This window comes from Pimephales promelas, chromosome 1 (genome assembly GCF_988280905.1).
Source record: "Pimephales promelas chromosome 1, fPimPro1.hap1.1, whole genome shotgun sequence".
Lineage (NCBI taxonomy): Eukaryota > Metazoa > Chordata > Actinopteri > Cypriniformes > Leuciscidae > Pimephales > Pimephales promelas.
Genome location: NC_142769.1, coordinates 48,812,023 through 48,837,835, shown reverse-complemented (window position 1 = coordinate 48,837,835; position 25,813 = coordinate 48,812,023). Strand labels below are relative to the sequence as shown.

General features: G+C 39.0%; 1 protein-coding gene across 1 annotated transcript; it reads left to right on the top strand.

Moving 5' to 3' along the window:
• The first annotated feature begins 805 nt into the window (after positions 1 to 805).
• On the top strand, positions 806 to 25,813 carry chrnb1l (cholinergic receptor, nicotinic, beta 1 (muscle) like). Its single transcript, XM_039658499.2, has 11 exons — positions 806 to 1,067; positions 3,369 to 3,502; positions 3,735 to 3,779; positions 5,654 to 5,763; positions 6,031 to 6,139; positions 8,559 to 8,706; positions 9,256 to 9,441; positions 10,359 to 10,582; positions 10,672 to 10,850; positions 25,031 to 25,172; positions 25,300 to 25,813. The coding sequence occupies exons 1-11, from the start codon at positions 1,016 to 1,018 to the stop codon at positions 25,438 to 25,440; spliced, it is 1,470 nt and encodes a 489-aa protein (XP_039514433.2). The 5' UTR covers positions 806 to 1,015; the 3' UTR covers positions 25,441 to 25,813.

Genomic DNA, 25,813 nt, shown 5'->3' with positions numbered 1-25,813 from the left:
AAAATAGATCCAAGTGACAGAAACGTCCTGTTCAGCCTTAAATGTCGAACTTTTTTGCGGCCGCCATCTTGTTCCGGGTCCGACTCCGGTTCAAACTGATACGGTTGCACAGATGTGTGCTCACAGACTCCTGCTGCCATTCTCTCTCCAAAATATCCCTCAACTGTTGTCAAGGAGTCGTAGGGGCGGAGTCAGCAAAGCTCATTATCATTTAAAGGCATATGCACTGAAACGACGTGCTGAAAACAGAGCTGATTTTGACCAGGTAAAATTAGTGTTTTCTTAAAATACTAATGAGAATTTTTAATAAAAGTATATTACAAAGTTTTCATTTAGACCCTAAACTAGTACAAAAATGGCATTATATGACCCCTTTAAGAAAACCGGCCGCAAAATCAAGGTTTTTTTGCCCACAACAATTACAAAAAAGCCCTTTTCTGGAAGCACTGCTGTATTAGAGTGTATAATCACGTATTGAGCTATATTAAGCAAGTGTGAAAGGGAAAGTCCCCTAAAAAAAAAAAGTACGGGAGCAGTGTACAGTACGTGTGTGTGTGTTTGAGAGTATGTTAGATGATGTCCTATCTCACCCTGTGGAAAGGAACAGTCGTGCCCACCTCTTCCCTTTGTTCTCCCACAAAAATATCCCCTCTGCCTCACACACACACACACACATACACACACCAACAGGTGCCTGCCAGGGCTGCCACAGATTCCAAACACATTCTTCTCTCCCTCCCATAATTCTTTGACCTCCCGACCAATCACGGACTCTGCATTTCACAAGTCAGGTTGCAGGGAGGAGAAGAACGATCAGGTGACCGTGTCAGGGGTTTGTTGGAGAGGTTCGGCCCTGCAACCGCTATGGAAATGAACAGAATCCCACCGGGCCGCCGGTTAGTGAGAGTACACAGACTGTGGAGCGGGATATGTGAGTGTGAGCGAGTTTGTTGAGGTGTGTGTGTGTGTACGGTGGTGAAGGGACCAAACTCTGGAGATACAGCTTGTGCCTAATATGAAGACTCTGCTTTGGGTCCTGTGGAGCTGCTGGCTCTTAACTCTCACAGGTAATACACACACCACGTACGTGTGTGTCGTCCTGTTGTGGGAAAAGAGCATTTGTGTTGAAACAATTACACTTTAAAGGGTTTTTTTGAAAGGAGTCTCTTTTCCTCACCAGGACTGCATTTATTAAATACAGTAATATTTTGAAATAATATTACAACTTTAAATATCTGTTTTCTATTTCAAAATACTTTAAAATGTAATTTATTCCTATGATCAAATATGTATTTTCAGGATCATTACTCCAGTCTTCAGAGTCACATGATCCTTCAGAAATCACTCTAATATGATGATTTGCGGCTCGAGAAACATTTCGGATTATTATCAATGTTGATAAAAATAAAAAAAAGGATTTTTTGATGGATAAAAAGATCAAATAACAGGATTTATTTAAAATAAAAATGTGAAAGTATTTACTTTCTATCATTTACTGGCCTTTTAAACATATAGTATAAAATTACTATGTGTGTCTAACAGTGTGCATTCTTCTTAATATTTTGTTATTAAAAAAAATGTATAATTATACATTTTGTATATTCAATACCTATGTGCACAACTGAATTTTTTTATTTATTTAATATATTTGTTGTTATATTTGTTAACGATGGATCGATCGATTTATTTAATATTATTAATAATGATCTCGTAATGTGTCAGCCGGTGTATTAGGCTGCTGTCACTTTAAGACCTGACGCACACGTCCATTATACTGTTACACTGCGTTTATTATACTGCGTTTTCTATATGAAGAGTTCAGATGCAAAAGCCTCTAAATGCCATTTGAAATTTTCTTCTTTAGTGATGATTTTTATCAAACTTGTATATTTAAGTTCAGTGATTTCACTTAAATAACAATTAATAGGTAATTATCATTGCCATTTAAGTGAAATCACTGAACTTAAATATACAAGTTTGATAAAAATGATCATTCTAGAAGAAAATTTCAAATGGCACTTAGAGGCTTTTCATATATATATTAAAATGTAATATTAAATATGAAAAAATTATACATTATTTTTGCATTGCAGTCTAGTTTATCTACATAGACGTCATTGAGGATAGTAACAGGTGTGTGTGTCACCATTGTGTGTCAGTTATGTGCTGTAATGAACTGTATCTGCTACAGCACATGTGACCTTGTAATAAGAAGACAAAGAAGCGGCGCTGAGGCCATGTTGAAGTGTGTCGGCCCACTCTTAGAAAACCCTGTTTATGACTGAAGACAGTTCAGTGCTGGGGTTATTTTGATTAACGGTGCTAAAACGAATGCTTTTTTTATTGTCTGTGTGTGAAGGGGTTGTAATCACACCTTACAGTGATCCACTTGTTGGGTTTTGCTATTACCTCTGAAGGCCAGTATTCCTATTTCTATGTGAAGTCTCCGGGTCGTATTTTCTGCGAAATCCATCGGATGTGACGTGCATGCGTGCTCCCGAGCCTCTCTCCTTTTAATAGGAAACTACATATATGAGACATGAAATGATACAATGTCCTTCCCGGCCACTCTCACTACTAACTCAAAACGAGTCCGCGCAAAACGGATGGTTAGTGAAATGCCTTATGCTAGATATCACCACAAATGTAGCGTTATCACGGTACGAGCATGGAGCATTAGTTCAACGTCCAGCTGATAACAGTAGCCTATTATTGTAGCGTTGCAGTGGGAGTTTACATGGGTTTCCAGCATGTTGTGTGATGCTCTCTCCGGTGTGTGTGAAGTCTCAGTGTGGCCGTGTACCGCTCTTGTGTTCGAGCACACGCGCTCTAATAAACATTGGTTGCAATCTGAAACATCACCGATAGAGGCCGCTAAAAAATACATATAGCACCTTTAAAGCTACACTGTGTGATTTTTACCCCCATCTAGTGGTGTAAAGGTATATGACCATCCGGTGAATATTAGTTTCTGTTCCTCTCAATTCCGATTTTGTTGTAACCAATGTAGTCCAAGATTAACATGGCTTCCAGTTCGACCTCGTCCATGAGTGTTAACTCAAACGTAAACGCGAAAGGCGAAGCTTGAATTAACGGGTATGTCCCTCTTTGGCTAATGTACATTCGAGATGGAGGGGCAACATGGCGACCGACATTAGAAACCCTTACCCGTATGTATATTCAATGGCATATTATACACTCACGGGAATACTTTATTACTAGAACGAAGTAAATATACATTAATGAGCACACATATTTTTGAAAGAACTAAGTGTTTTTAGCTAAGAATAAACTAAAAGAGTTACACAGTGTAGCTTTAAGAAACACAGAGAGGAAAGGAGTTAATTTGTGTGTGTTTGTGTGTCCAGGGGCGTCTGAGGCTGAACGGAGGCTACTGGAGGATTTGTTTCAGGATTACAACCTGAAGGTGCGACCGGCACGGACCTGGGATGACCGAGTGATGGTCCGAGTGGGAATGACTTTAGTACAGCTCATCAGCTTGGTATGACACACACACACATCTGATCCTCTTTCTTCATTCTTTTTTCTCATTTCTCTGTTTCTATGTCATCGCTCACACAGTTTGTGTTCGGTGATTTTGGAGACCCGTGTGACCCACTGGTTCAGAAACATTTCCCTGACATTAGAGAAACATTAGCACTCCAGCTTTCATTCGGACAGCATGACACACTCGACACACACACACTAATGTCTCTCCCTCTCCTCTCTCGCAGAACGAGAAGAATGAAGAGATGACGACAAACGTGTTCATGAATATGGTGAGAGGCAGAGTGTTTCTCTCATCCCTTATTTTACGCCTAAATTGACTTTTTTTAAACTGTCTCATGTGCTTTCTTCTGATGTGGCACAAATTAGTTTGTGCGTGAGAGAGAATGTTTACTTAGCTAAGAGGATAATGTTTGAGGATAAATTTGTTTGCCAAATGCTCTGTCAAAATTTAAGGGACAAGAGAATATCCTCCGATATAAATGAGATATCCTCATTAAACTTAATATACACTAAAAACTGAATGAATTTAATATTCAGTAAGGATGCATTAAGTCAAAAGTTACAGTAATTTTTACATTGTTTTAAAATGTATATATATTTTTTAAAATGGTGTTCATTAGAACTTTCGGTAACACTTTATTTCGATAGTCCACTTTAGACATTCAAGTAACTTTTTAACTTAATGTCAACTAACTGTCATTAGAGTATTAGTAGACTGTCAGCTTAATATCTGCTAACACATTATTTTGTTGGTCCCCCAACAGACATTTAACTGACTATAAGTAACTTGGCGACTACAAGTCGACTTATTCTCCTAACCCGAACCCTAACACCTAACCGTAACCTAACAGCACTGAAAAAAATGTGGAGTAGGATTTACTTGAAAAAAGCTAGGCAACTTTTTTCCACTCAGAAAATGCTAGTACATTTACAAAGATTTGCCAAGTAAAAACCTAAACATATTTATCAGTAGCTTTAGTTAGAAATCTTAAGTTAAAATTTACTTGGAATATAGAATTAAGTAAACTTTAATTTAGTTAAGTGAAAGTAACAAAGAATATAAGTAACTTGGCTAGTAAAAGGTTGATTAATATCGATTTAGTTGTAATTTCCTTCGCATTACATTTCACTCAAACAATTTTATTGAATTATACCAGTCATTTATACAGTAGTATGTGTTCTACTTAGCCTATCTAAGTAATTTATACTTCATCTTGTCAGATGTTAAGCATGATGTGAATGCAAAGACCTCAATACTTGGTAGACAATACACAATGACGGTAACATTTGATGGATCGTTTTTGTGTTTGAATGTGTCATTTTGAGCAGAAAATTTCCTCAAAATATCACAAAATGGCAAGTTACTAATCCTGACAACAAAAGCAATGATAAAACAGTGTTAATACAGCTGGAAACCAGTGAAAAATGAACCTCATTAATTAGTGCATCCAGTGCATGATGGGAACCCCAGTATCAGAAAAGTTGAGCAATTTTTACTTTATTTTATTGAGTTCATATTTATGCTTTCATTTCTACTCGCTTGAACTAAGTACTGATATGGAATTTACTTAGTTTTTTTTTTTTATTCTTGCCTGAACTAACTTTTTCATGTAAATTACATTGGGGTTTTTTCAGCAGTATTTACCTTACCAGAAAATCATTTTTTTCAGTGAGTCTACTGCTGATATACTCTAATGAGAGTTAGTTGACATGTAGTTGAAAAGTTACTTATAATAAGTTGAACGTCTGATTAGTGACTATCAAAATAAAGTGTAACCGGACTTTCAGGGTTTATGGTTGTATCACGGTTTCCACAACCACAGTTTTCAACATTGATAATAATCATAAATGTTTCTTGAGCAGCAAGTCACCATATTAGAGTGATTTCTGAAGGATCATGTGACTCTGAAGACTGCTGAAAATACAGCTTTGATCACAGGAATAAATTACATTTTACTATATATTATCTCACAGAAAATCAACCATTTTAAATTGCAATAATATTTCACAATATTACTGTTTTTCCTGTTTTTTTGGTTAAATAAATGCAGCCTTAATGAGAACAAGAGACTTTTGAATGGTAGTGTGCATATACAGGACACTTAGTTTGCGTACATGACATGTATCTCCCTCTCTTTTCCAGGAATGGATCGACTACAGGTTATCCTGGAATCCCGAGGACTATGACAGTATTGACGTTGTGCGAATTCCTCCCATAAAAGTGTGGCGCCCAGACATCTATCTAATCAACAAGTGAGAGAATCCACATATAATGCCACACTGACTGACTTTTCTTTTATAAAGCATGACTTACAACACAACGCCTGCCACAATTTCTTTCTTTGTTAATATGAACGGAAAACTAATCTACATACATATTCCAGATACACTATATATTTATACTTGGCAAGAATACATTTTTGCAGTGCAATCTAATAATTGTGCTGAATCGTCAAATAGCTATTTGGTTTATGTGACACTAAAGCATCTAAACTGCAATGTTCTCCCTGTGTGTAACAGTAATGATGGGCAGTTTGACGTGGCTCTGTATGTGAACGTGCTGGTGAGGAGTGATGGGACCGTCTCCTGGTATCCGCCTGCCATCTACCGCAGCTCCTGCTCCATAGAGGTACATGTACACTAGGGCAGGGGGGTTTTTTCAAACTTTTTTTGTGTGTGGACCAAGAATTTTCATGGACCACCTCATAATACACATATTATGATATTAAAATTGTATTATATTTTACATATTATAATCAGGTTAATTTGAACAACAGGCTTCGAAATATCATAATAGAACATAATATCCTCCATATCTTTCCCTTCCTGTTTGTATCATCTGTCTAATATAGACCTATATTAAAAACAAACAACTGAATAAATGCTCAGCTAACCTGTTGCTATCCACCGATCCGGTGTTGTGGTTCTGACGAAACGGAGCTTGAACGTCATGGCCGACCGCCACTAGCCCATTTTAGTACACTCAAAAAATGAATTTTGGCCTCTTGTTAAAATAATTAATTAAAATAAGCAAAAGTAACATGATTGTTTAATATTGTCACAACTTAATTTAATTGTGTTCAATCAACCGAATTCATTTGTGTGAAATCTACATGAATCATTGTTGTTGACATCTAACTGGGCAGTGGAACTGTAGTTCCCAGCATGCATTGCAAGGGACTGCAAAAAGTGGAATGAAGTTTATGGAAAAAGTGTTATTTTAAGTGTTTTTCAGTAAATGGAAAGTTAATGTTAGTGTTTTATGTTCAGTTATGTTATTGTCTGTAATGTTTTTGGATTTCGTGGTTACCATTATGCAGAAGAGTGGTGACTGTGTTTAGGTCAGTATTGTGTTCAGACTTCATAATATAATCCTATATGTGCTTTAAACCTCCTATTCAGGCTGTGGGTGCTCAGTATACATGTGTAAACCTCACTCACAGTCCTGTACAAGTAATATAATATTAATTACTATGTAAAAAATAGTTTAAAAGTGTCTATCATTAGAAGTGACTATAGTATAGAGTCAAAATAACTAAAATTATAATGTTGGCGAATTAAGGCAGGACAAAACTAAATGTAGTTAACCTGACAACTTTATCTAGTAGGAATGACTAAATTAATTTAAATTCATACAACAAGATTACAACAAATTATTTCAAACTAATTTGAATTTGTTGGACAAATGTAATTCAATTTCGTGGAAAACCTTTCCTTAATTTAAGTTCGTTCAACAGATTATTTTTTCGAGTGTAATCACTCAATAGCTTGACAATTTATTTGACATTTTATATAAATATAGGGTACATATTCTTTTTACTTTTTTATAGGAATTTCTTGGTAAAATATTTTATTTTGCCATTTCACGGACCACCTGCAGTACCCTCACGGACCATTAGTGGTCCGCTGACCACAGTTTGGGAATCGCTGCACTAGGGCTGTAATCTCCCAATCGACTAGTCGATTTACCGGTCAATACGTTTGGTCGATATTTTTTTGCCGTGTTAATTTGATCAGGTGGAAAGCACTAATTTGAGGACATGCATAGAGCGGCTGAAATTTTAGTGTCTGTCAGTTATTATAACATATGACAAAAACAGTTGTCAAAATTATGTCGCATATTCCTCAACAGTTCTTGTGCTGATATCACTAGTTGACATAGTACTATTTTCAGAAATTATAAGATTGCGCAGTGGCGCGTGATGCAACGCTATGGGATCAAAATCCCGCCAAATATATTGCGGCCACGGATCAAAAAATAATAAGCATGATTCAAAAATGTAAAAACACATGTAAAATTAAAGCTGCAAGCAGCATTTTTCGGGGTTCAAGCGGTTGCACACAAACGCATCAAAAGGCATCAAGTTTTATTTAGCATACATTTAACCACTGACTTAATAGATAGAAAAGACCATTTACAGCCCATACAGGCAATTTACCATAGGAAATATATGGTTTTAATCTCTATAAAATTTTGCATGCTTGTTCAACATGTTATGTCTCATATGCTCACCAATTTTTGTGAAGTTCTGAGTTAATATTTATGATTTATAGGTTTTTGAGTGTATTTTGCCACGCCCGTTTTCTAAATGACCCCGTTATAGTGAACCAAAAGGCAAAGTTCAACTTTTTTCTGATAATTATTGGTCTGGAGAGTCTTGTTCTAGACTGGTCTAATTCCGATCGGATATAATATAATATATTAGGTTCACCTTTTAAATTGAATTACTGAACTTTTGCAAGATTTTCTAATTTTTTGAGATTCACCTGTTGTTGTAACGCCTGACTGCTACAGATTCATTTCGCCGTTGATAGTGTTGCAATCGATAGGTATAAATCCGGGTAGAACATGAACGTGAACATTGGACGAACATTTTTTTGGACCTGAGACTTCCACAGAAGATGTACACTTTTTAACATTTAGACCACTTCTACTATTGAATACTTTCAGGATGTGAAAAAAGTTTCAGCCAGTATAACAAAACATTACCTACTGTAGCTTTAACTGTTATTATTACTGTTTAAAGTTGTGCTCTCCGACGCTATAGGTTGCCTACTTTCCATTCGACTGGCAGAACTGCACAATGGTGTTTCGTTCCTACACGTATGATTCATCAGAAGTGGACCTTCAGTACGGTCTAGATGAAGATGGCAACGAGCTCCAGGAGATAGTTATTGATGAGAATGCCTTCACTGGTTAGTGTACTTCCACTTAAATGTGACAACTTCCTGTCCAGCATCATGAATGTTCAGTAAATATGTACATTTATAATAATACACTCTTAGAAAAAAGGGTTCTATATATGTAGCATAGGGTTCTTTACTCAACTCCAAAAATTAAGATGATAATGACGAGAAAGAACCCTTTTGGCGCAAAGTTTCTTTATAGGCTATTATTCATTCATATATTACATTATTCTGCAACATTTTGCAGTTGTAATTAAATTATTGTTTATTAAACTGTTGTAGTAACTTTTAATCATGCTGATTTTTGAAGGATAAAAACTGAAATGGCACTCTTCGTGTGATATTGATTAATTAAATTTTTTAACCCCCAGATCTTGAATTTTGTGATCATTCATGCATTGCATTTTAGGGGTTCCAAATACGTAGCGCTTTAGAACCTTTTAAGGTTCTATATAGAACCTTTTCTTCTAAGAGTGTAGTTTACGGTTGCCAAGCAATGGCACGCTCTCTCCTTCCTTCTATCTCTTTTTCTCTCACTAGTCCTCTCTCTTCCCTAAGAGAACGGCGAGTGGCAGATTTGTCACAAGCCCAGCAGGAAGATCGTCCAGGAGGACCTGTATGAGGACATCACCTTCTACCTGATCATCGAGAGGAAGCCTCTGTTCTACATCATCAACATCATCGTACCCTGCATCCTCACCAGTGTGCTGGCCATATTCGTCTTCTACCTGCCGCCCGGTGCAGGTGCACGTCTTTAATGAGGAAATCAATGCGATGACTGTCCTATGTTGAGCTTTGCTGTTTTATGAAACTCCTTGACTGTTTAAAAAGCACTATAAAGTTGGAACGTTTTATTTAATGTTTTCTCTCATCAAAAATCCTTCCACTAAAAATTTAGCAATTCGAAGTAGCTGTTTTTTCTATTGTATCTATTGCATTATCAGCATCGTTACTCCAGTCTTCAGAGTCACATGATCCTTCAGAGATTTTTCTTAATTTGATGATTTGATGCTCAAGAAACATTACTTATCATTATTATCAATGTTAAAAATAGTTGTGCTGCTTCATGTTTTTAAAGATTCTTTGATTTAATAGAAAGTTCAAATTAGTTGCAGTTATTTGAAGTATAATTATTTTGGAGCGTTATAAATATCTTTACTAATTATTATTATGTCTTTAAAAAAAAAAAAAACGTATGTACCCCAAGCCTTTGAATGGTAGTTTTTTGCCAGACTTGAAAAATATGTGGATGACAAAAATATATATTTTTTGCAGTGTTATTTTAGTTTTATTTTAATCTTTTGAGTTTCCACGTTGATTTTGGTAAAAAAAAAAAAATTTTGTCATTTCATTTATTTTTATTTTTATTTCAGTTTTAGATTTATTTTTAGCTTTTATTTATTTCCAGTTGATCATTGCCAAGGCAACATTTCTCATTTTCGTTTAGTTTTTCATCCAATATTTATTTTATTTCACCTTTATTTTAATTAACAGAAATATTTTTTTTTTATAATTTTAGTAAACAGGGAAAAAAATAAAACCTTTTGGGCTTTTGTCTGCCTCATTTTTAAATTTGCCTCCATGCATATACCGAGATTTAATGGCCTAAAATATGTCCGTATATTGATTATATAAGACGTGGTGTCTGACCTCTCCCTCAGGTGAGAAGATGACCCTATCCATCTCCGTCCTCATTGCTCTCACTGTTTTCATGCTGTTGTTGGCTGACAAAGTCCCAGAAACATCGCTTGGCATTCCTATCATCGTTAAATACGTGATGTTCACCATGATCCTGGTGACGTTCTCAGTCATCCTAAGCGTGGTGGTCCTGAACCTCCACCACAGGACTCCCAGCACACACCACATGCCCATGTGGGTACGAAAGGTGACGCATCTTGATTTAAAGAGAGACATACATTATTCCATCCAAGTACTTAAAACTGAAAGCATATCCTGTCATCTAACATTCTGCAGGTGTTCATCAACTTGCTGCCTCGTTACTTGGGTGTGCTCAGACCCCAAACTGAGGAGCCAGTGGAGGACGAGACAAAAGAAAACATCCCACTGGGTTGTTTGGATCAAGGCCTCAGACCTGGAGGGGAATATTTCATCCGAAAGATCAACCCAGAGCTGGTGATGCCGTGGAGAGGAAGGTATTTCAGACACAAAATAAGCTGCTTCTCTATGTAACAATTTGTGTGTCCTCTACCATTTTTAGGTGGTCAATAATTTAATCTCTTAAAACTCATATTTAAATGTTTTTTTTTCCTAAAAAAATGCCTTAAAATGGCTTGAATGTAACTCGACACCCTTGCCTCATTCAGTATACACAGGTCTATGAATATGCAAATGAGCCCCGCCTCCACTCACTCACTCACTCACTCAGCTCAGAGATCCGCCGGTTGACGATCACACGTTGATCTGATCGTTGTCAGAAACACCAGCGATTTCAAACTGTGTTTTTGAGACTGTCTTTGGTTCACTGCAGTTTTAAAGAGAAAATACTCAGCAATGCTGTCGACTTATGATTTGTTCATATTTAAACACCATATAGACATGTAAACAACGTTAAAAGCTTGATTTCCACCACAGAGGGACTTTATATTAGTGCTGTCAAATGATTAAAATGTTTAATCTCGATTAATCGCATTAATGACTCACGATTAATCGCACATTTTAATCTATCCTAAATGTCTTTTTGTTGCATTATTTTTTCTAATTTTAATGCTCTTTTCAACATGAAAAAGTGGATCGGCTTGTTTTGTGCAAATAATTTTTATTGAGAACAACATGGACATATACTGTGTTCAGTTTCACACTAAAACTCTTGTTAGACACAGCTGCATGAACACTCACTGAAACAAAAACACACTTAGATGCCAAATCAATAACAAGAGTATAATGTGCTTGTACCGTAATCTACTGGTGTTGGCGATATTGCTCGCTTTTAAGCAACTCATAAACGCGGATCAGGGCGGACGGATGATGAAAGTCCCTGTGCTTTCTGTTCCTCCTCTCAATCCAAGGGCATTTGATCTCAGCCCAGTTAAGCCCAGTCACCCCTTCAAAGTCGCCAGGACTTAAGCTCTCGTTGAGCTGAGGCATTAGAGGGGAATGCACAATGAACAGCAGGGGAGGCCGCGGGTCGAGGATGCACATAAATGGATGAATGGGAGGATAGACAGATGGATGGGGTTTCTCCGAAAACGTGTAGAGCGTGCAGAAGAGAAAGGGTCTCCATCTGTCTGTAATAGACATAACTAACTGTTTATGTCCGCCTGTTATAATGTGGTGCCGCATCCAGTCTAACAGGTGGTCTTACGACGACTGCTACAGCTTTATTAGTGCTAAGCTCTCAAGAAAAGCCGCCAGTCTTGAGGGCTACCGGATAAGAAAAGCGATTTCAAAGAAAAGTTAATTGTTTTATTTGGGTTTATTTGTTCATAAATGAAAAGTTGATGGAGATTTGTGTGATGCACATCCAGGGCACGAAGCTCCCGTTCCACCACATCCCAAAGATGCTCTATTGGGTTGAGATCTGGTGACTGTGGGGGCCATTTTAGTACAGTCAACTCACTGTCATGTTCAAGAAACCAATTTGAAATGATTCGAGCTTTGGGACATGGTGCATTATCCTGTTGGAAGTAGCCATCAGAGGATGGGGACATGGTGGCCATAAAGGGATGGACATGGTCAGAAACAATGCTCAGGTAGGCCGTGGCATTTAAACGATGCCCAATTGGCACTAAGGGGCCTAAAGTGTGCCAAGAAAACATCCCCCACACCATTACACCACCACCACCAGTCTGCACAGTGGTAACAAGGCATGATGGATCCATGTTCTCAATCTGTTTACGCCAAATTCTGACTCTACCATCTGAAATCGAGACTCATCAGACCAGGCGACATTTTTCCAGTCTTCAACTGTCCAATGTTGGTGAGCTCTTGCAAATTGTAGCCTCTTTTTCCTATTTGTAGTGGATGTAGCAAATGCAACATATAATAATATACATAAAATGTATTAAAGGGGGCCGAAGGCCAATTTAGCTCAAAGGGAAATGATTCATTGATTTGCAATGAATCTATGGAACCGAATCACTGAACCGAGCAAATGACTCGCTTAGAGTTCATTTGAACGGGCCGTAATTATAACCAAATCTATAGTGAAACACTATGTCTTAGCAAGGTAACTTTAAATCGAACAGTACAAGACATTAAATGTGCAAACACGACACAAGAAGATTTATCTTTTCAAATATATGGACAAGACTTTATTTGCTATTCTAAACACAACTCTAAGGTCTAAACATAATCACGCACACGCACACACACATTCATACAGTCGCGAAAGGGAAAGAGTGAGTTGGAAAGAGTGAGAGAAAGTTTCAACTTTCTATATGCACGTAAGACATAACCTGAAAGGACCACCAAGCATTAATTTGAACCTTCGTTTCTTAGAGAGGTTATTCAGTTAACATTTAAGCACCAGTTCAGTTAGAGCCTGGAGTACTTGCGCTTGTAGTGGCTGAGGGAATTTCCTTTGTCTGCGTCGCGTCGAAGGGGGGTTCCCCGGGTCCTCGTGGCGGGTTGTCTTTGAAGTGCAGGGATGGAAGTTCCGCCGCTGGTCACGTGTGATTAGCAAGCGAATGAGAGCCTTTTCCAGTTCGAAGCGCGTTGCAAAGTTAACTTTGAAACGAAACTTTTACGAAAAAGGAAATAAAGGAAAGAAATGAAAGTAAGACGAGTCGGATGGCTTGACTGAGCTGAATTGTAACCCTGATCTTGATGGGTTATTCGTCTGCTGGTCGAATTTGGTCTAGTCGATGTAGAAGCATGCGAACATGTTCTTTGTTTCAGAGATAAGCACGAACAGAACACTCTCTTGCTGGTTTTAGAGAGAGGCACGGACTTAACAGTTACATAACTGAACGAACTGAACAAAAATCTAAACAAAAATCATCTGAAATCTTCTAAAATCTACAAAAATCTGATCATGAGGTCCTTTGTTCGGATCTTTAACTTAAACTCTAGTCCAACCTCCAAGAAACTTCGGGCCAATGGGTAATGGCATGATCTCAGGAGGTGGACCTACTTCTTGCTTTATCATAATTTATGCATGGTCTGTGAGCTGGTCTCCAGCACTTAGCAGAGACAAAAGACCATCGTTTTAACCTTATGATAATTATAATAATAAAACAAAACCTTTTACGCAGATTTCAATCAAGCCATCTTTTGAATTACGAGAATACGGTTTGTTTAAGAGCAAACGAGGCATTCACACTTCTAATGGTTGTATAACAATTACAAGAGTTAATAGTTAACAACAATTACATGATTATTATGTGATCTAAGCATAATAACACATGAAGTGTAGGAACAACAACAATTATGATTGGTTATAGGTCCAAGAATTGTTCTGTGGTGAGTTTATATGATTTTATGTGTGAGATCTTCGATCTCAACCGTAAGGTTACTGAGAGTTCAACTCGAAGGGGGACGAGGCAAAGGTGTTCTGTGGAACATCTCTGTCAGGGCATCAGAGGAGTCTTTGATGTGAGCCTCTCGTTCCACCATTTTGGAGCAGATTTGTCTTAGTAACATTACCATATTGACACGTTCGTCCTGTTTAGTGCCCCTCTCTTGGGCCTGTGGGGCAATAAAAGTCCTTATCTGCAGACAGCACGGAGTCGTTCCGTGACTCTGGAATGTGGGCTCCAGAACTTGGAGTGTTGAAGCCATGTGAATTAATCCCATGAGAGATTAATTTGATTAAGTTGTGTTTGATTCGCCTCGATTCTCTACATATTCCCCCCTCGATCGATGATGGGTTGAGAAGAAGACATCATTGAACGCTGGAGAAACAGAAGAAGAAGAAGCAAACACACACAGCAAACAACAAGGCAACTCCTCCATGACTGGTCACTTTACTGGTGCAGGGCATTAGGTTATCTAGGCCTAACGAGTTCACTCTCTCAATATAGTCAATTATGTGGAAAAAGTTTAGTTCAATTTTAGGACCGTTATTCTAGTTTGTGTTAAACGGTGATTGATCAACTTTGTGACTAAATTTGATTTGTTTGTTTTATTCTCTCCTAAATTGTTCTAGGTTTAGACCAATTTACCTTCCAAATTTTGATTCGAATGATGCAGGGAGTTCTCTGGCTAACATTCGTTTTAAGGTGACTTGCAAACGTCAGGCGTGATGCGTCAATCCTTATATTGTAACCTTGACCCTTATGGGGCAAAAGGGATTTTACCTAATAAGAGAGGAAGGGAAGGAAGAGGTAAAACAAAACAAAGCAGTTGAGTGACTCCAGTATGGGTACTGTGATGCAGTGACAGGTGTCAACATGTAATGAGAGGTGTTATACTTGTTGGATGTATAGCTATATGTTTCCGGTGGAAAGGGTAGCTAATACAATGAAAAACATATTTGTTGAATGTTTTCATGGTAGATGTGTTTAACTCGTGTATGTCAGTACAGTGTAGTGTAGTGCATGTACTGTATGTATGCGGTATGTATGTCAGATCTGTCTCAGTCTGTTTTGCTCCCCCCTTTGCTTGATGGCTTAGCTTTGATGAGCTTGTCACATCTTTGCCTTGGAAAGGGATCTTCTGTGATCTGCTGGGGGTCAGTCCAGTAAGGCAGGAAGTTCTCTGGCAGACATTGGGAGGTGGTTTGGCACGGATGCGTGAAGCTGTAGTGCAAAACGTGGTCTCCTTGTTGCATTCCACTTGTGATGCCTTCTGGTTGTGACAGACAGTCTGACTTCTGTGCTTACTGGTGTTGCGGCAGCACACAGATGGTTCTTGAGTTTGGAGCTTGTGGTGTGATGGGTAACCAGGATGGTGTTTTCTGGTACCTCTGGGTGTTTGTCAGTGGTTGACTGTGAGAGGCCACTTTGTTCTGTGTTGTTGTAGAACAGGTGGACGTCTCAGGAAAGTGTGCAAGGTGATCACTGGTCTTCTGTGTTCAGCTTGTCTTTGAAGAACACTTGCAGTCGACTCAGTAGTCGCTCCATGTCCTCTGAGGGGAGACTGTCGTGTTCTTGGACACACTCAGTGTGGTGTGGAGGTGGGTTTCGTTGTCGCTTACCCACATAGAATGCTTTTGGATGCACTCGTTGATTCCAGTTGTTTCCTTCTGGTGGGTCCCATGACTTTTCCACGTGGTTGGAGTGGTAGCTGTCGTTAGCATGGGAGTAGCATTCTCTGTGCTCCTGATGAAGGACTGTGGCGTTGTCATGCCACTGGGTGTCTTCCAGTGCAAGGCTTGTGTCTTGGCTGCTGGAGTTTGACACTGTGGATGTTTTCAAACCTTTCTTTGAAGTCATCTTTTGTTTGATGTAGGCCTTGTGTGTCAGGTCACGTAGCTGTTGAAGCGTCATGGTGACTGGGCAGGCCATGATGCCGAGATGACGACTCAGTCCTGGGTGCAGGTTTCTCAGGAAGAGGGTTTTGAAGTTCAGATCCTCTTCAGATTCAGGTTTGCTATGTGCACCGAAGTAGGCTTGTCGGAAACGGTGATAATAGGCTTGGGGAGTCTCTTGACGACCTTGTTTGGTTTCCAAGGCGACTAACACACCGTGTTCTGACTCTGGACTTGTAAATTCTTTAATCAGGATCTCACGTAGCAGCTGGTAGTTTGACTTGACATGAGCAGGTTGTCGGTCTAGGAAGCTTCGTACCTCTTGACTGGATGTGGATCTGAGGAGGTATAAAATGTCTCTGTCAGTCAAATGTGGTCTCACCTCTAGGAGGAAGTTGATATCTTGGAGGTAGGCCTGGATGCTGTGGCCCTCCGTGGAGTTCGGGTCGAACTGGGTGATGTTCTTAGCCAGCTGGTTGAGATCTTTGAAGGTCATTCCATTTGCAGCTTTGGAGTCTGGCTGGATGATCTCTCTTTGTTGGTTGGCAGGGAAGAGTTCTGTGGTGAAGGCCGGTGACGTTTTGGGGTGTGGCCATTCACTTCTTCCGTAGGATGACAGTTCTTGGATGGAGGACTCTGTTCTGCTCAGCAGTGATGATGCTGAGGGAGGTCTCTCCCTTCTTGGCTCTGGTTTCTGTGTAAAGACATGTTGGAGTTCATTTCTGACCGCGTAGAGCTCGTCGTTGGCGTCGTCTCGCTGTTGGGTCAGATGGTCAATTTCAACGCTGCACCTTCGCAGGTGGTCTTCCAGAGCAGTGAGTTTAGAGTTCTTACTTTCGATGTCAGCTTTGGCTTTCTCGAGCTGATGTTCAGCAGACTGGAGTTGGTTTTCCAGGTGCTTCTGGACAGTCTTTAACTCTTGTTTGTCACGTTCAGTGACTGCAAGGGCTTCTTGGAGCTTGTCAACTTGGGTCTTTGTTTCATGCTCCGCTTCGTCGGACGCTTTGAGCTGGTCTTTGCAGTGTTGAGTGTGCATCAGCTCTCTCAGGAACCCGGTGGTCTTGAGGTCGTCCTGGACTTTCACTTCCAGCTTGTCTATGCGGCTTTGGGCACGTGTCAGCTCCTCCTGAAGGTGGGTGACGTGCTGGTGGCTTAGGTTTAGCTGGGCTGTGAAGGCATTGCTTAGGGAACAGGTTATTTTGGTTAGTTCCACATGGCTTTGGTTTTGGCTTGAATCATGTGTCAGGAATCTTCTCAGAATTATGATTATTATTAAGAATAATAACAGTTCAATTGTCTTTGGGGTGAGGCAGTCTGTAATGCCTCTGAGCCAGGCGTCCATGTCTTCCCGTTGGGCAGTGGGGTTTGTCGTCCACGACATGTTGGCACGCTCGGTGAAGAGACTGACACAGATCTGTGTGGTATAAGCCTATATGTGGTTGCACGGCTGAGTGTAGTTTCAGTAAGTGTGCACCAATAGTGAAGTGTCGTGATGACTAAATGTTGGTCTAAGTGTACACAGTGAGGATAGGGATGTGAGGATCTCGTCACTCAACTGGGTAAAGGAAAGGAAAAAAAAAAGAGAGGTTAAAACAAATCTCAGATGGAAATAGCTTTTTTTTCAATGGAAGAAAATATTTTCGTAAATATTTTCTATCACTGGAAAGCTGGTTTCAACTCGTGATGTGAGGACTTCGTCACTCAACTGAGTAAGAGAAGAAGAGAGAAAAGTTAACAACCAATTTCAAATGAGAAAGAAACGAAACAAAAAGGAAATTATTAACTAGGGAAAGTATCAATTTCTCATAAATGTTTCTATCAATGACAATCTGTTTCCAGAAAGGTAAACAATATTACTGTTTATGTTTGCCATGAAAAATAATACAATAATAATGCTGATACCTCTTTTCTGAGTTTGACAGGATTGACACACACACCTTCGGTTGGACCGCTTACAGCAGGGCTTACAGCAGGGATGCTTTGAAGGCGGAGTTTGCTCAACACTTGTCTCTGTTAATTAATCTTGGATAAGATGTCAAAGTTTAAATTGCATTTACAAATGCAGGGAGAGTGAGAAGAACACAAGAGGGTTTGATTAAAAATCAAATACCTAATAATCTATTTGTTGGGAAAGATTATCTTTGTCTCTTTTTAGAGTTGGTTGATGGTTCTTCCAGGTTTGTTCCCTACAAATGTGCAAAATAAGATGGAATAAAGCAGGACAGAACAGGAAAGACGCGATGAGGGAGAAATGAAGCAAGGAGGTTGGATCCCGCTACCTTTAGATCTACTACGAGTAGTATAGAATTGATAGTTGATGAACAACTAAACACACAAATAAACTTTGTAAAAGACGATTGTCTCTGGTTTATTTGAAACTCGTATGGAGATGGTAATGTCTCCTATTGAAGCGTCACGCAAATGAATTATTCCAATTATAGTGGTTAAGTTTATAACCAACAAGACGAAAGGATAAAGCGCAATGACGATAATAAGCAAATCTGAGTCTAACACTATTTTTGTAATAGTAATAACAACTTTCCAAATTTGTAACTTTCAGAGTTCTTAAGTTTCAAAAACTAATTCACCTAAAGTGATTAGATCTCAAAGAGAAATGTAAAAATTATGAAAATTATGCAATTAGAATTATTACAAAAATAAATCTAGAAATCATTAGAAATGATCTGTTTAGAAAGGTAGAATCTCAATTTTGCAATTTCTTGTTCTTTTAAGATCAAATTCGAAAATTGACAATTAATAATCATAAACCAGTATTTTCCTTTTCAAGTAAAATGCAGGTAAAACAATTAATAATGGTACACCAGTATTTTCCTTTCGGGAAAATATGGTTAACTTTAAAGAAAAGTGTGATAAAGTTAAAAGAAGAAACAAGAAAAGATCGATAGGTGTCTAAATGGTTAAATCGCTTTAACGTTGTTCAAACAGACACTATAGCTAACCGCTGGGGTTAGTATAATAGTAACTGATGCTAAAGGCTTTAGCACAGGCCTCAATGCAAACAACCGCTCAGCTTTAGCTTAGACTAGCTTAGCTTAGCGTAGCGTTTGTTTGGTTTGTTTACAAAGTTCGAGGGGATCAGAGTTCACCCGGAAGTGTTGGTTAAGACTTCCGTGTCACGATAGCAACTAAAGCGATCAAGCGAACGCTAGTGGGCGAACCGTGAATTGCAGTTGGTAAGCAGTTTGTTACAGTTCCATGCAATGCGAGCGCATTTCAATGTTCACAGAACATGTACAGTATTACGTATTACAGTATTACGTATGATTATCGATCATATTACGGGAAATGTCGGCGCATTTCACACTGTTCAAATAAAATACACCACTCGTAGCTGGGTTTACGACATGGGGCTTCACTCAGTTTGTTGAGAGTGATATTAACTTTAAGCACGCGGCGGTGCGCTGTATGAGAACGATGGTCTCGTCTCTGTCTTTGTGCAGGTTTAGTTTCACACAAAGTAACAGGGTCTAACTTGGTTCAGTTTCAAAACAAGCTTTACTTGGACAAAACCTAAAATAAGTCCTATTCAATTACACTCGGACACGCGCAGTGTTTACACGATAAATAATTGAACAGACATACACAGAAAAGCATTAACTGTTTATCACGGGGATCACGGATAGTGGGACACGCACTGGTGATCAAATAAAATAAACAGATAAGCATTAAGTGTTTATCACAATGGAACACGCACTGCGATCAAACAAATAAACAGAAAGCATTAAGCATTTATCACGGAGAAGCAATGGAACACGCACTGCGATCAGATAAATAACTTTAAGGCTTTTATGACTAGATTCGACAAGGAACACGCTTGACGCTCTGTCAGGAAAATATTGTAACTTACAGGGTTAGTTTTAATTACTGCAGTTTGATTTCGTTCGGCTTCTCTGACTGATATAAACACACACACACAACGTTATAGCTCTCTGAAAGACTCTGGAACACGCAGATGTCGATCAGCTATAACGAGGTATTTTTCTGGAAATAAGGAACACGCTTAATTCCTACCTTATTGTAGTGTGAGGTTTTATATCTTATGCAGGTATAAAGAAAACAAAATAGGCGACAGACTAGACTTCTCAGCTTTCTCTGAGAGCTTCACTCACAGATAACAGCAGCAGCAACATTCAACGTGCGCGCGGCGCATACGTCACACACAGACTCGCGGAGGTTCGGATCTCGCATCCGCAACCAAAAATGAAAAGATAATTTCTTGATATATGTTCACAATTTAGGTTGAACTGCCCGCATTCTCCACCAATATTGTAGCAAATGCAACATATAATAATATACATAAAATGTATTAAAGGGGGCCGAAGGCCAATTTAGCTCAAAGGGAAATGATTCATTGATTTGCAATGAATCTATGGAACCGAATCACTGAACCGAGCAAATGACTCGCTTAGAGTTCATTTGAACGGGCCGTAATTATAACCAAATCTATAGTGAAACACTATGTCTTAGCAAGGTAACTTTAAATCGAACAGTACAAGACATTAAATGTGCAAACACGACACAAGAAGATTTATCTTTTCAAATATATGGACAAGACTTTATTTGCTATTCTAAACACAACTCTAAGGTCTAAACATAATCACGCACACGCACACACACATTCATACAGTCGCGAAAGGGAAAGAGTGAGTTGGAAAGAGTGAGAGAAAGTTTCAACTTTCTATATGCACGTAAGACATAACCTGAAAGGACCACCAAGCATTAATTTGAACCTTCGTTTCTTAGAGAGGTTATTCAGTTAACATTTAAGCACCAGTTCAGTTAGAGCCTGGAGTACTTGCGCTTGTAGTGGCTGAGGGAATTTCCTTTGTCTGCGTCGCGTCGAAGGGGGGTTCCCCGGGTCCTCGTGGCGGGTTGTCTTTGAAGTGCAGGGATGGAAGTTCCGCCGCTGGTCACGTGTGATTAGCAAGCGAATGAGAGCCTTTTCCAGTTCGAAGCGCGTTGCAAAGTTAACTTTGAAACGAAACTTTTACGAAAAAGGAAATAAAGGAAAGAAATGAAAGTAAGACGAGTCGGATGGCTTGACTGAGCTGAATTGTAACCCTGATCTTGATGGGTTATTCGTCTGCTGGTCGAATTTGGTCTAGTCGATGTAGAAGCATGCGAACATGTTCTTTGTTTCAGAGATAAGCACGAACAGAACACTCTCTTGCTGGTTTTAGAGAGAGGCACGGACTTAACAGTTACATAACTGAACGAACTGAACAAAAATCTAAACAAAAATCATCTGAAATCTTCTAAAATCTACAAAAATCTGATCATGAGGTCCTTTGTTCGGATCTTTAACTTAAACTCTAGTCCAACCTCCAAGAAACTTCGGGCCAATGGGTAATGGCATGATCTCAGGAGGTGGACCTACTTCTTGCTTTATCATAATTTATGCATGGTCTGTGAGCTGGTCTCCAGCACTTAGCAGAGACAAAAGACCATCGTTTTAACCTTATGATAATTATAATAATAAAACAAAACCTTTTACGCAGATTTCAATCAAGCCATCTTTTGAATTACGAGAATACGGTTTGTTTAAGAGCAAACGAGGCATTCACACTTCTAATGGTTGTATAACAATTACAAGAGTTAATAGTTAACAACAATTACATGATTATTATGTGATCTAAGCATAATAACACATGAAGTGTAGGAACAACAACAATTATGATTGGTTATAGGTCCAAGAATTGTTCTGTGGTGAGTTTATATGATTTTATGTGTGAGATCTTCGATCTCAACCGTAAGGTTACTGAGAGTTCAACTCGAAGGGGGACGAGGCAAAGGTGTTCTGTGGAACATCTCTGTCAGGGCATCAGAGGAGTCTTTGATGTGAGCCTCTCGTTCCACCATTTTGGAGCAGATTTGTCTTAGTAACATTACCATATTGACACGTTCGTCCTGTTTAGTGCCCCTCTCTTGGGCCTGTGGGGCAATAAAAGTCCTTATCTGCAGACAGCACGGAGTCGTTCCGTGACTCTGGAATGTGGGCTCCAGAACTTGGAGTGTTGAAGCCATGTGAATTAATCCCATGAGAGATTAATTTGATTAAGTTGTGTTTGATTCGCCTCGATTCTCTACATGGAGATGAGTGGTACCCGGTGGGGTCTTCTGTTGTTGTAGCCCATCCGCCTCAAGGTTGTGTGTGTTGTGGCTTCACAAATGCTTTGCTGCATACCTCGGTTGTAACGAGTGGTTATTTCAGTCAAAGTTGCTCTTCTATCAGCTTGAATCAGTCGGCCCATTCTCCTCTGACCTCTCGCATCAACAAGGCATTTTCGCCCACAGGACTGGCGCATACTGGATGATTTTCCCTTTTCACACCATCTTTGTAAACCCTAGAAATGGTTGTGTGTGAAAATCCCAGAAACTGAGCAGATCCCGTCCGGCACCAACAACCATGCCTCGCTCAATTGCTTTAATCACCTTTCTTTCCCATTCTGACATTCAGTTTGGAGTTCAGGAGATTGTCTTGACCAGGACCACACCCCTAAATGCATTGAAGCAACTGCCATGTGATTGGTTGATTAGATATTTGCATTAATGAGACATTGAACAGGTGTTCCTAATAATCCTTTAGGTGAGTGTATAGACCTACAAACGTCCGTTGCCTCGATTTTTGGATTGACTTATCGCGAGATGGAGAAAAAAGACGTTAATGGAAACGCCGTCATTTCGCAACAGCTTAAAAATCGCAAGTTTTACGCAAATCTGTAATGGAAATGCGTCTCTATGTTCACTTAACTCTCTGAAGAAACTTAGTGCAACAGTGTGGAATTTGAATCTGTGTTGAATGCATGTGCATTGTTTGTTTGTGCAATCATGTCAGGATGTGTCTTTGTATAATTAGGTGTGTGCTTACAGCAAAAGCATTCAGTGTGTGGAAACAAGCGCTTGTATGAGTTCCTGTCTATACCAGTGTGCATCTCATTGACCACGCATGTCATGTGCCGGACGTGTGGTGCTCTCTGTATAATCCCTGTTGGAAAAAACTCACCCTTGAAAGAATGTGAATGTGAGAGAGGAGAGGTCAGTCCCAGACACAGCAAGCTCTCATTCATTCCCACTATAGCACACAGCAACACAATACTGACCTCTGCAATGCTCTCGCTACTGTACAACTGCATTACTGCACAATGCTATTCATATTCATTTCTCATACTTGGTTTTTACTATGCTTTAAGACCAGTGTTGTGCAAGTTACTTCGAAACTGTAATACATTAGGTATTACTTGTTACTGTTATTTAAAAGTAATTCATTACCTTACAATATTACGGTCTCAGAATTGTAATGCGTTACATTACTCATGTATTACTTTTGAGTTACTTTCACCAAAATAACTAAGTAGAACTTAACTTTTGGGCTGTAAGTTACGATATGCAATATGAAACCGAAATCGCGATTCGCCACACGACTCAGATCTACGAACCTACAGAATCGCAACACACCTCTTCCAACTCCAGCGTTATTCTCCTTACCGTCCAGATCCAATGCTGCCTTATCTTTAAATTAGGCTATTAGTAGGCTATTATTTGAAGTTAACATTATAAAATACGTAGACCTACACCACAAAACTAGTTGAGGATAAATTATTTAAAATTGGGGAAGTCCAGCATTATGGACATTTGCAGTCAAAACTTGAAATAAAAATTCTCAGAAAATACATGTATTGAAACGTATATAGGCTACTTCCTTAAAGGACTCCAGACATTAGACAAATATCAGTCTATGTTTTATTTTTAATATAAGGGAAAAGACACACATTCATGCGTGACAAAAAAATAGGAGGCAAAATATATTTTTTGTAATTCTGTTAATTACACTGCGCAAATCGGATGAGGAAGGGTTGGCTCTGCAGTCTCCATAGAACTTAAAATATTCATTTTATTTTAGTTTTCGTGTTCGCATTTATGAGGAAAAAACAATGTTACAGACGCGACCGCTCTGAACTGGCACTAAAAGACTGCTTTAAAACTTTCACACAGTCTGTTGCCTTTAAGCAGACAATACACTGTAATACAACTGTAATACAAGCCTCACTGAACATGTAACGAGTAAAATATTACTGAAAATTGATTAGTAATTAGTTACAGCAAAAAGTAATATGTTACTGTAATGTATTACTTTTGTAATGCGTTACTCCCAACACTGTTTAAGACAAATCATGTGTACCCTCAGAAGTATTTTCTCCAAAAACACGGTTTGAAATCGCTGGTGTTTCTGACGTCACACACTACCTTGTAACCAATCAGATCAACATGTGATCGCCAACCAGTGGATCTCTGAGCTGAGTGAGTGAGTGGAGGCAGGCGGGGCTCATTTGCATATTCATAGAACTGTGTATACTAAATGAGGCAAGGGTGTTGAGTTACATTCAAGATATTTTAAGGCATGAAGATTTTTTGGTCCCACTTTATATTAAGTGGCTTTAAGTACTACGTACTTACATCGAACAATAAGTACAATGTATTATTGTGTTCCTGTTGTATTGTAAAACACTTTTGCTGCTATTGAGGTGTGATAGGGGTAAGGTTAGGGACAGGTGTGGTGGTATGGGTAGGTTTAAGGGGAGGTTTAAGTATAAGGGAAGGGTCAGCTGTGTAATTACAGATGTAATTACATAAATTAGTTACAGCTGTAATTACATGCTGGTATTTTAAAAATATAAGTAGAATGTAAAAACATGTATGTACACAATAAGTCCATTGTATCAAATTATTAGTTTCAATAAAAGTGGGACCGATTTTTTTTTTTTTTTTTTTAAACGTTTAAAAATGCTTTGGTGATCAAATATTAGTTTTTTAAAAAAATATATATATATTGACTACAGGGGGAGTTTCATGATAATTGTCATGTATTTTAATAATCCACTTACAGTAATTTGAGTTGTGTTAATGTTTAGGGTTAATTATTCTTTATTTGTGTGTGTGTTTTAGTCATAATGAGAACACTGTGAAGTTGCAGAGGTTCTCAAACAGTGACAACTATTGTCTGATTCTGCCCCCGAATCTCAAATCTGCAATCGCCGCCATCAATTACATGTCCGAACAGTTGAAGAAACAGGATGTGGATGATACTGTAAGTCTATAAACACACACACACACACTCCTTCCATCTCTCGTTTCCACACATACACACAGAAACACAAAGAAAGCTTTATCTGAGACATCCTCAGTGTGATAAACGCGTCCGGTTGTGTGTGTAGATGACGGATGACTGGCAGTACATCGCTGTGGTTTTGGATCGGCTCTTCTTCTGGCTGTTTGTCATCATCACTTCACTGGGAACACTGGCCATGTTTCTGGATGCCAGCTTCAACTACACTCCTGACCAGCCTTTTCCATGAGCACATCCCTGATCCAACAGCCGACACACTGAACACACACCGCAGGACTCAAGGGGGCGCCAGAGAGTACTCTCTCTCTCTCTCTCTCTCTCTCTCTCTCTCTCTGTCTTCCTCACTTTCTTTCTTTCCCTCCTTCCTTCTGTCCAGCTTTTCCTTGCTTTCGTGTGCCGTCTGTCCATCCTTCTTTCTTTCCTCCCTTTCCTTTCTTTCTTTCCTATCTTCTTTTCTTTCCTTCCGTTTATTTCCGTGCATCCAGCTTTTCTTTCCGTCTGTCCATCCTTTCTACTTTACTCCTTTTCTTTCTTTCTTTCTTTCTTTCTTTCTTTCTTTCTTTCTTTCTTTCTTTCTTTCTTTCTTTCTTTCTTTCTTTCTT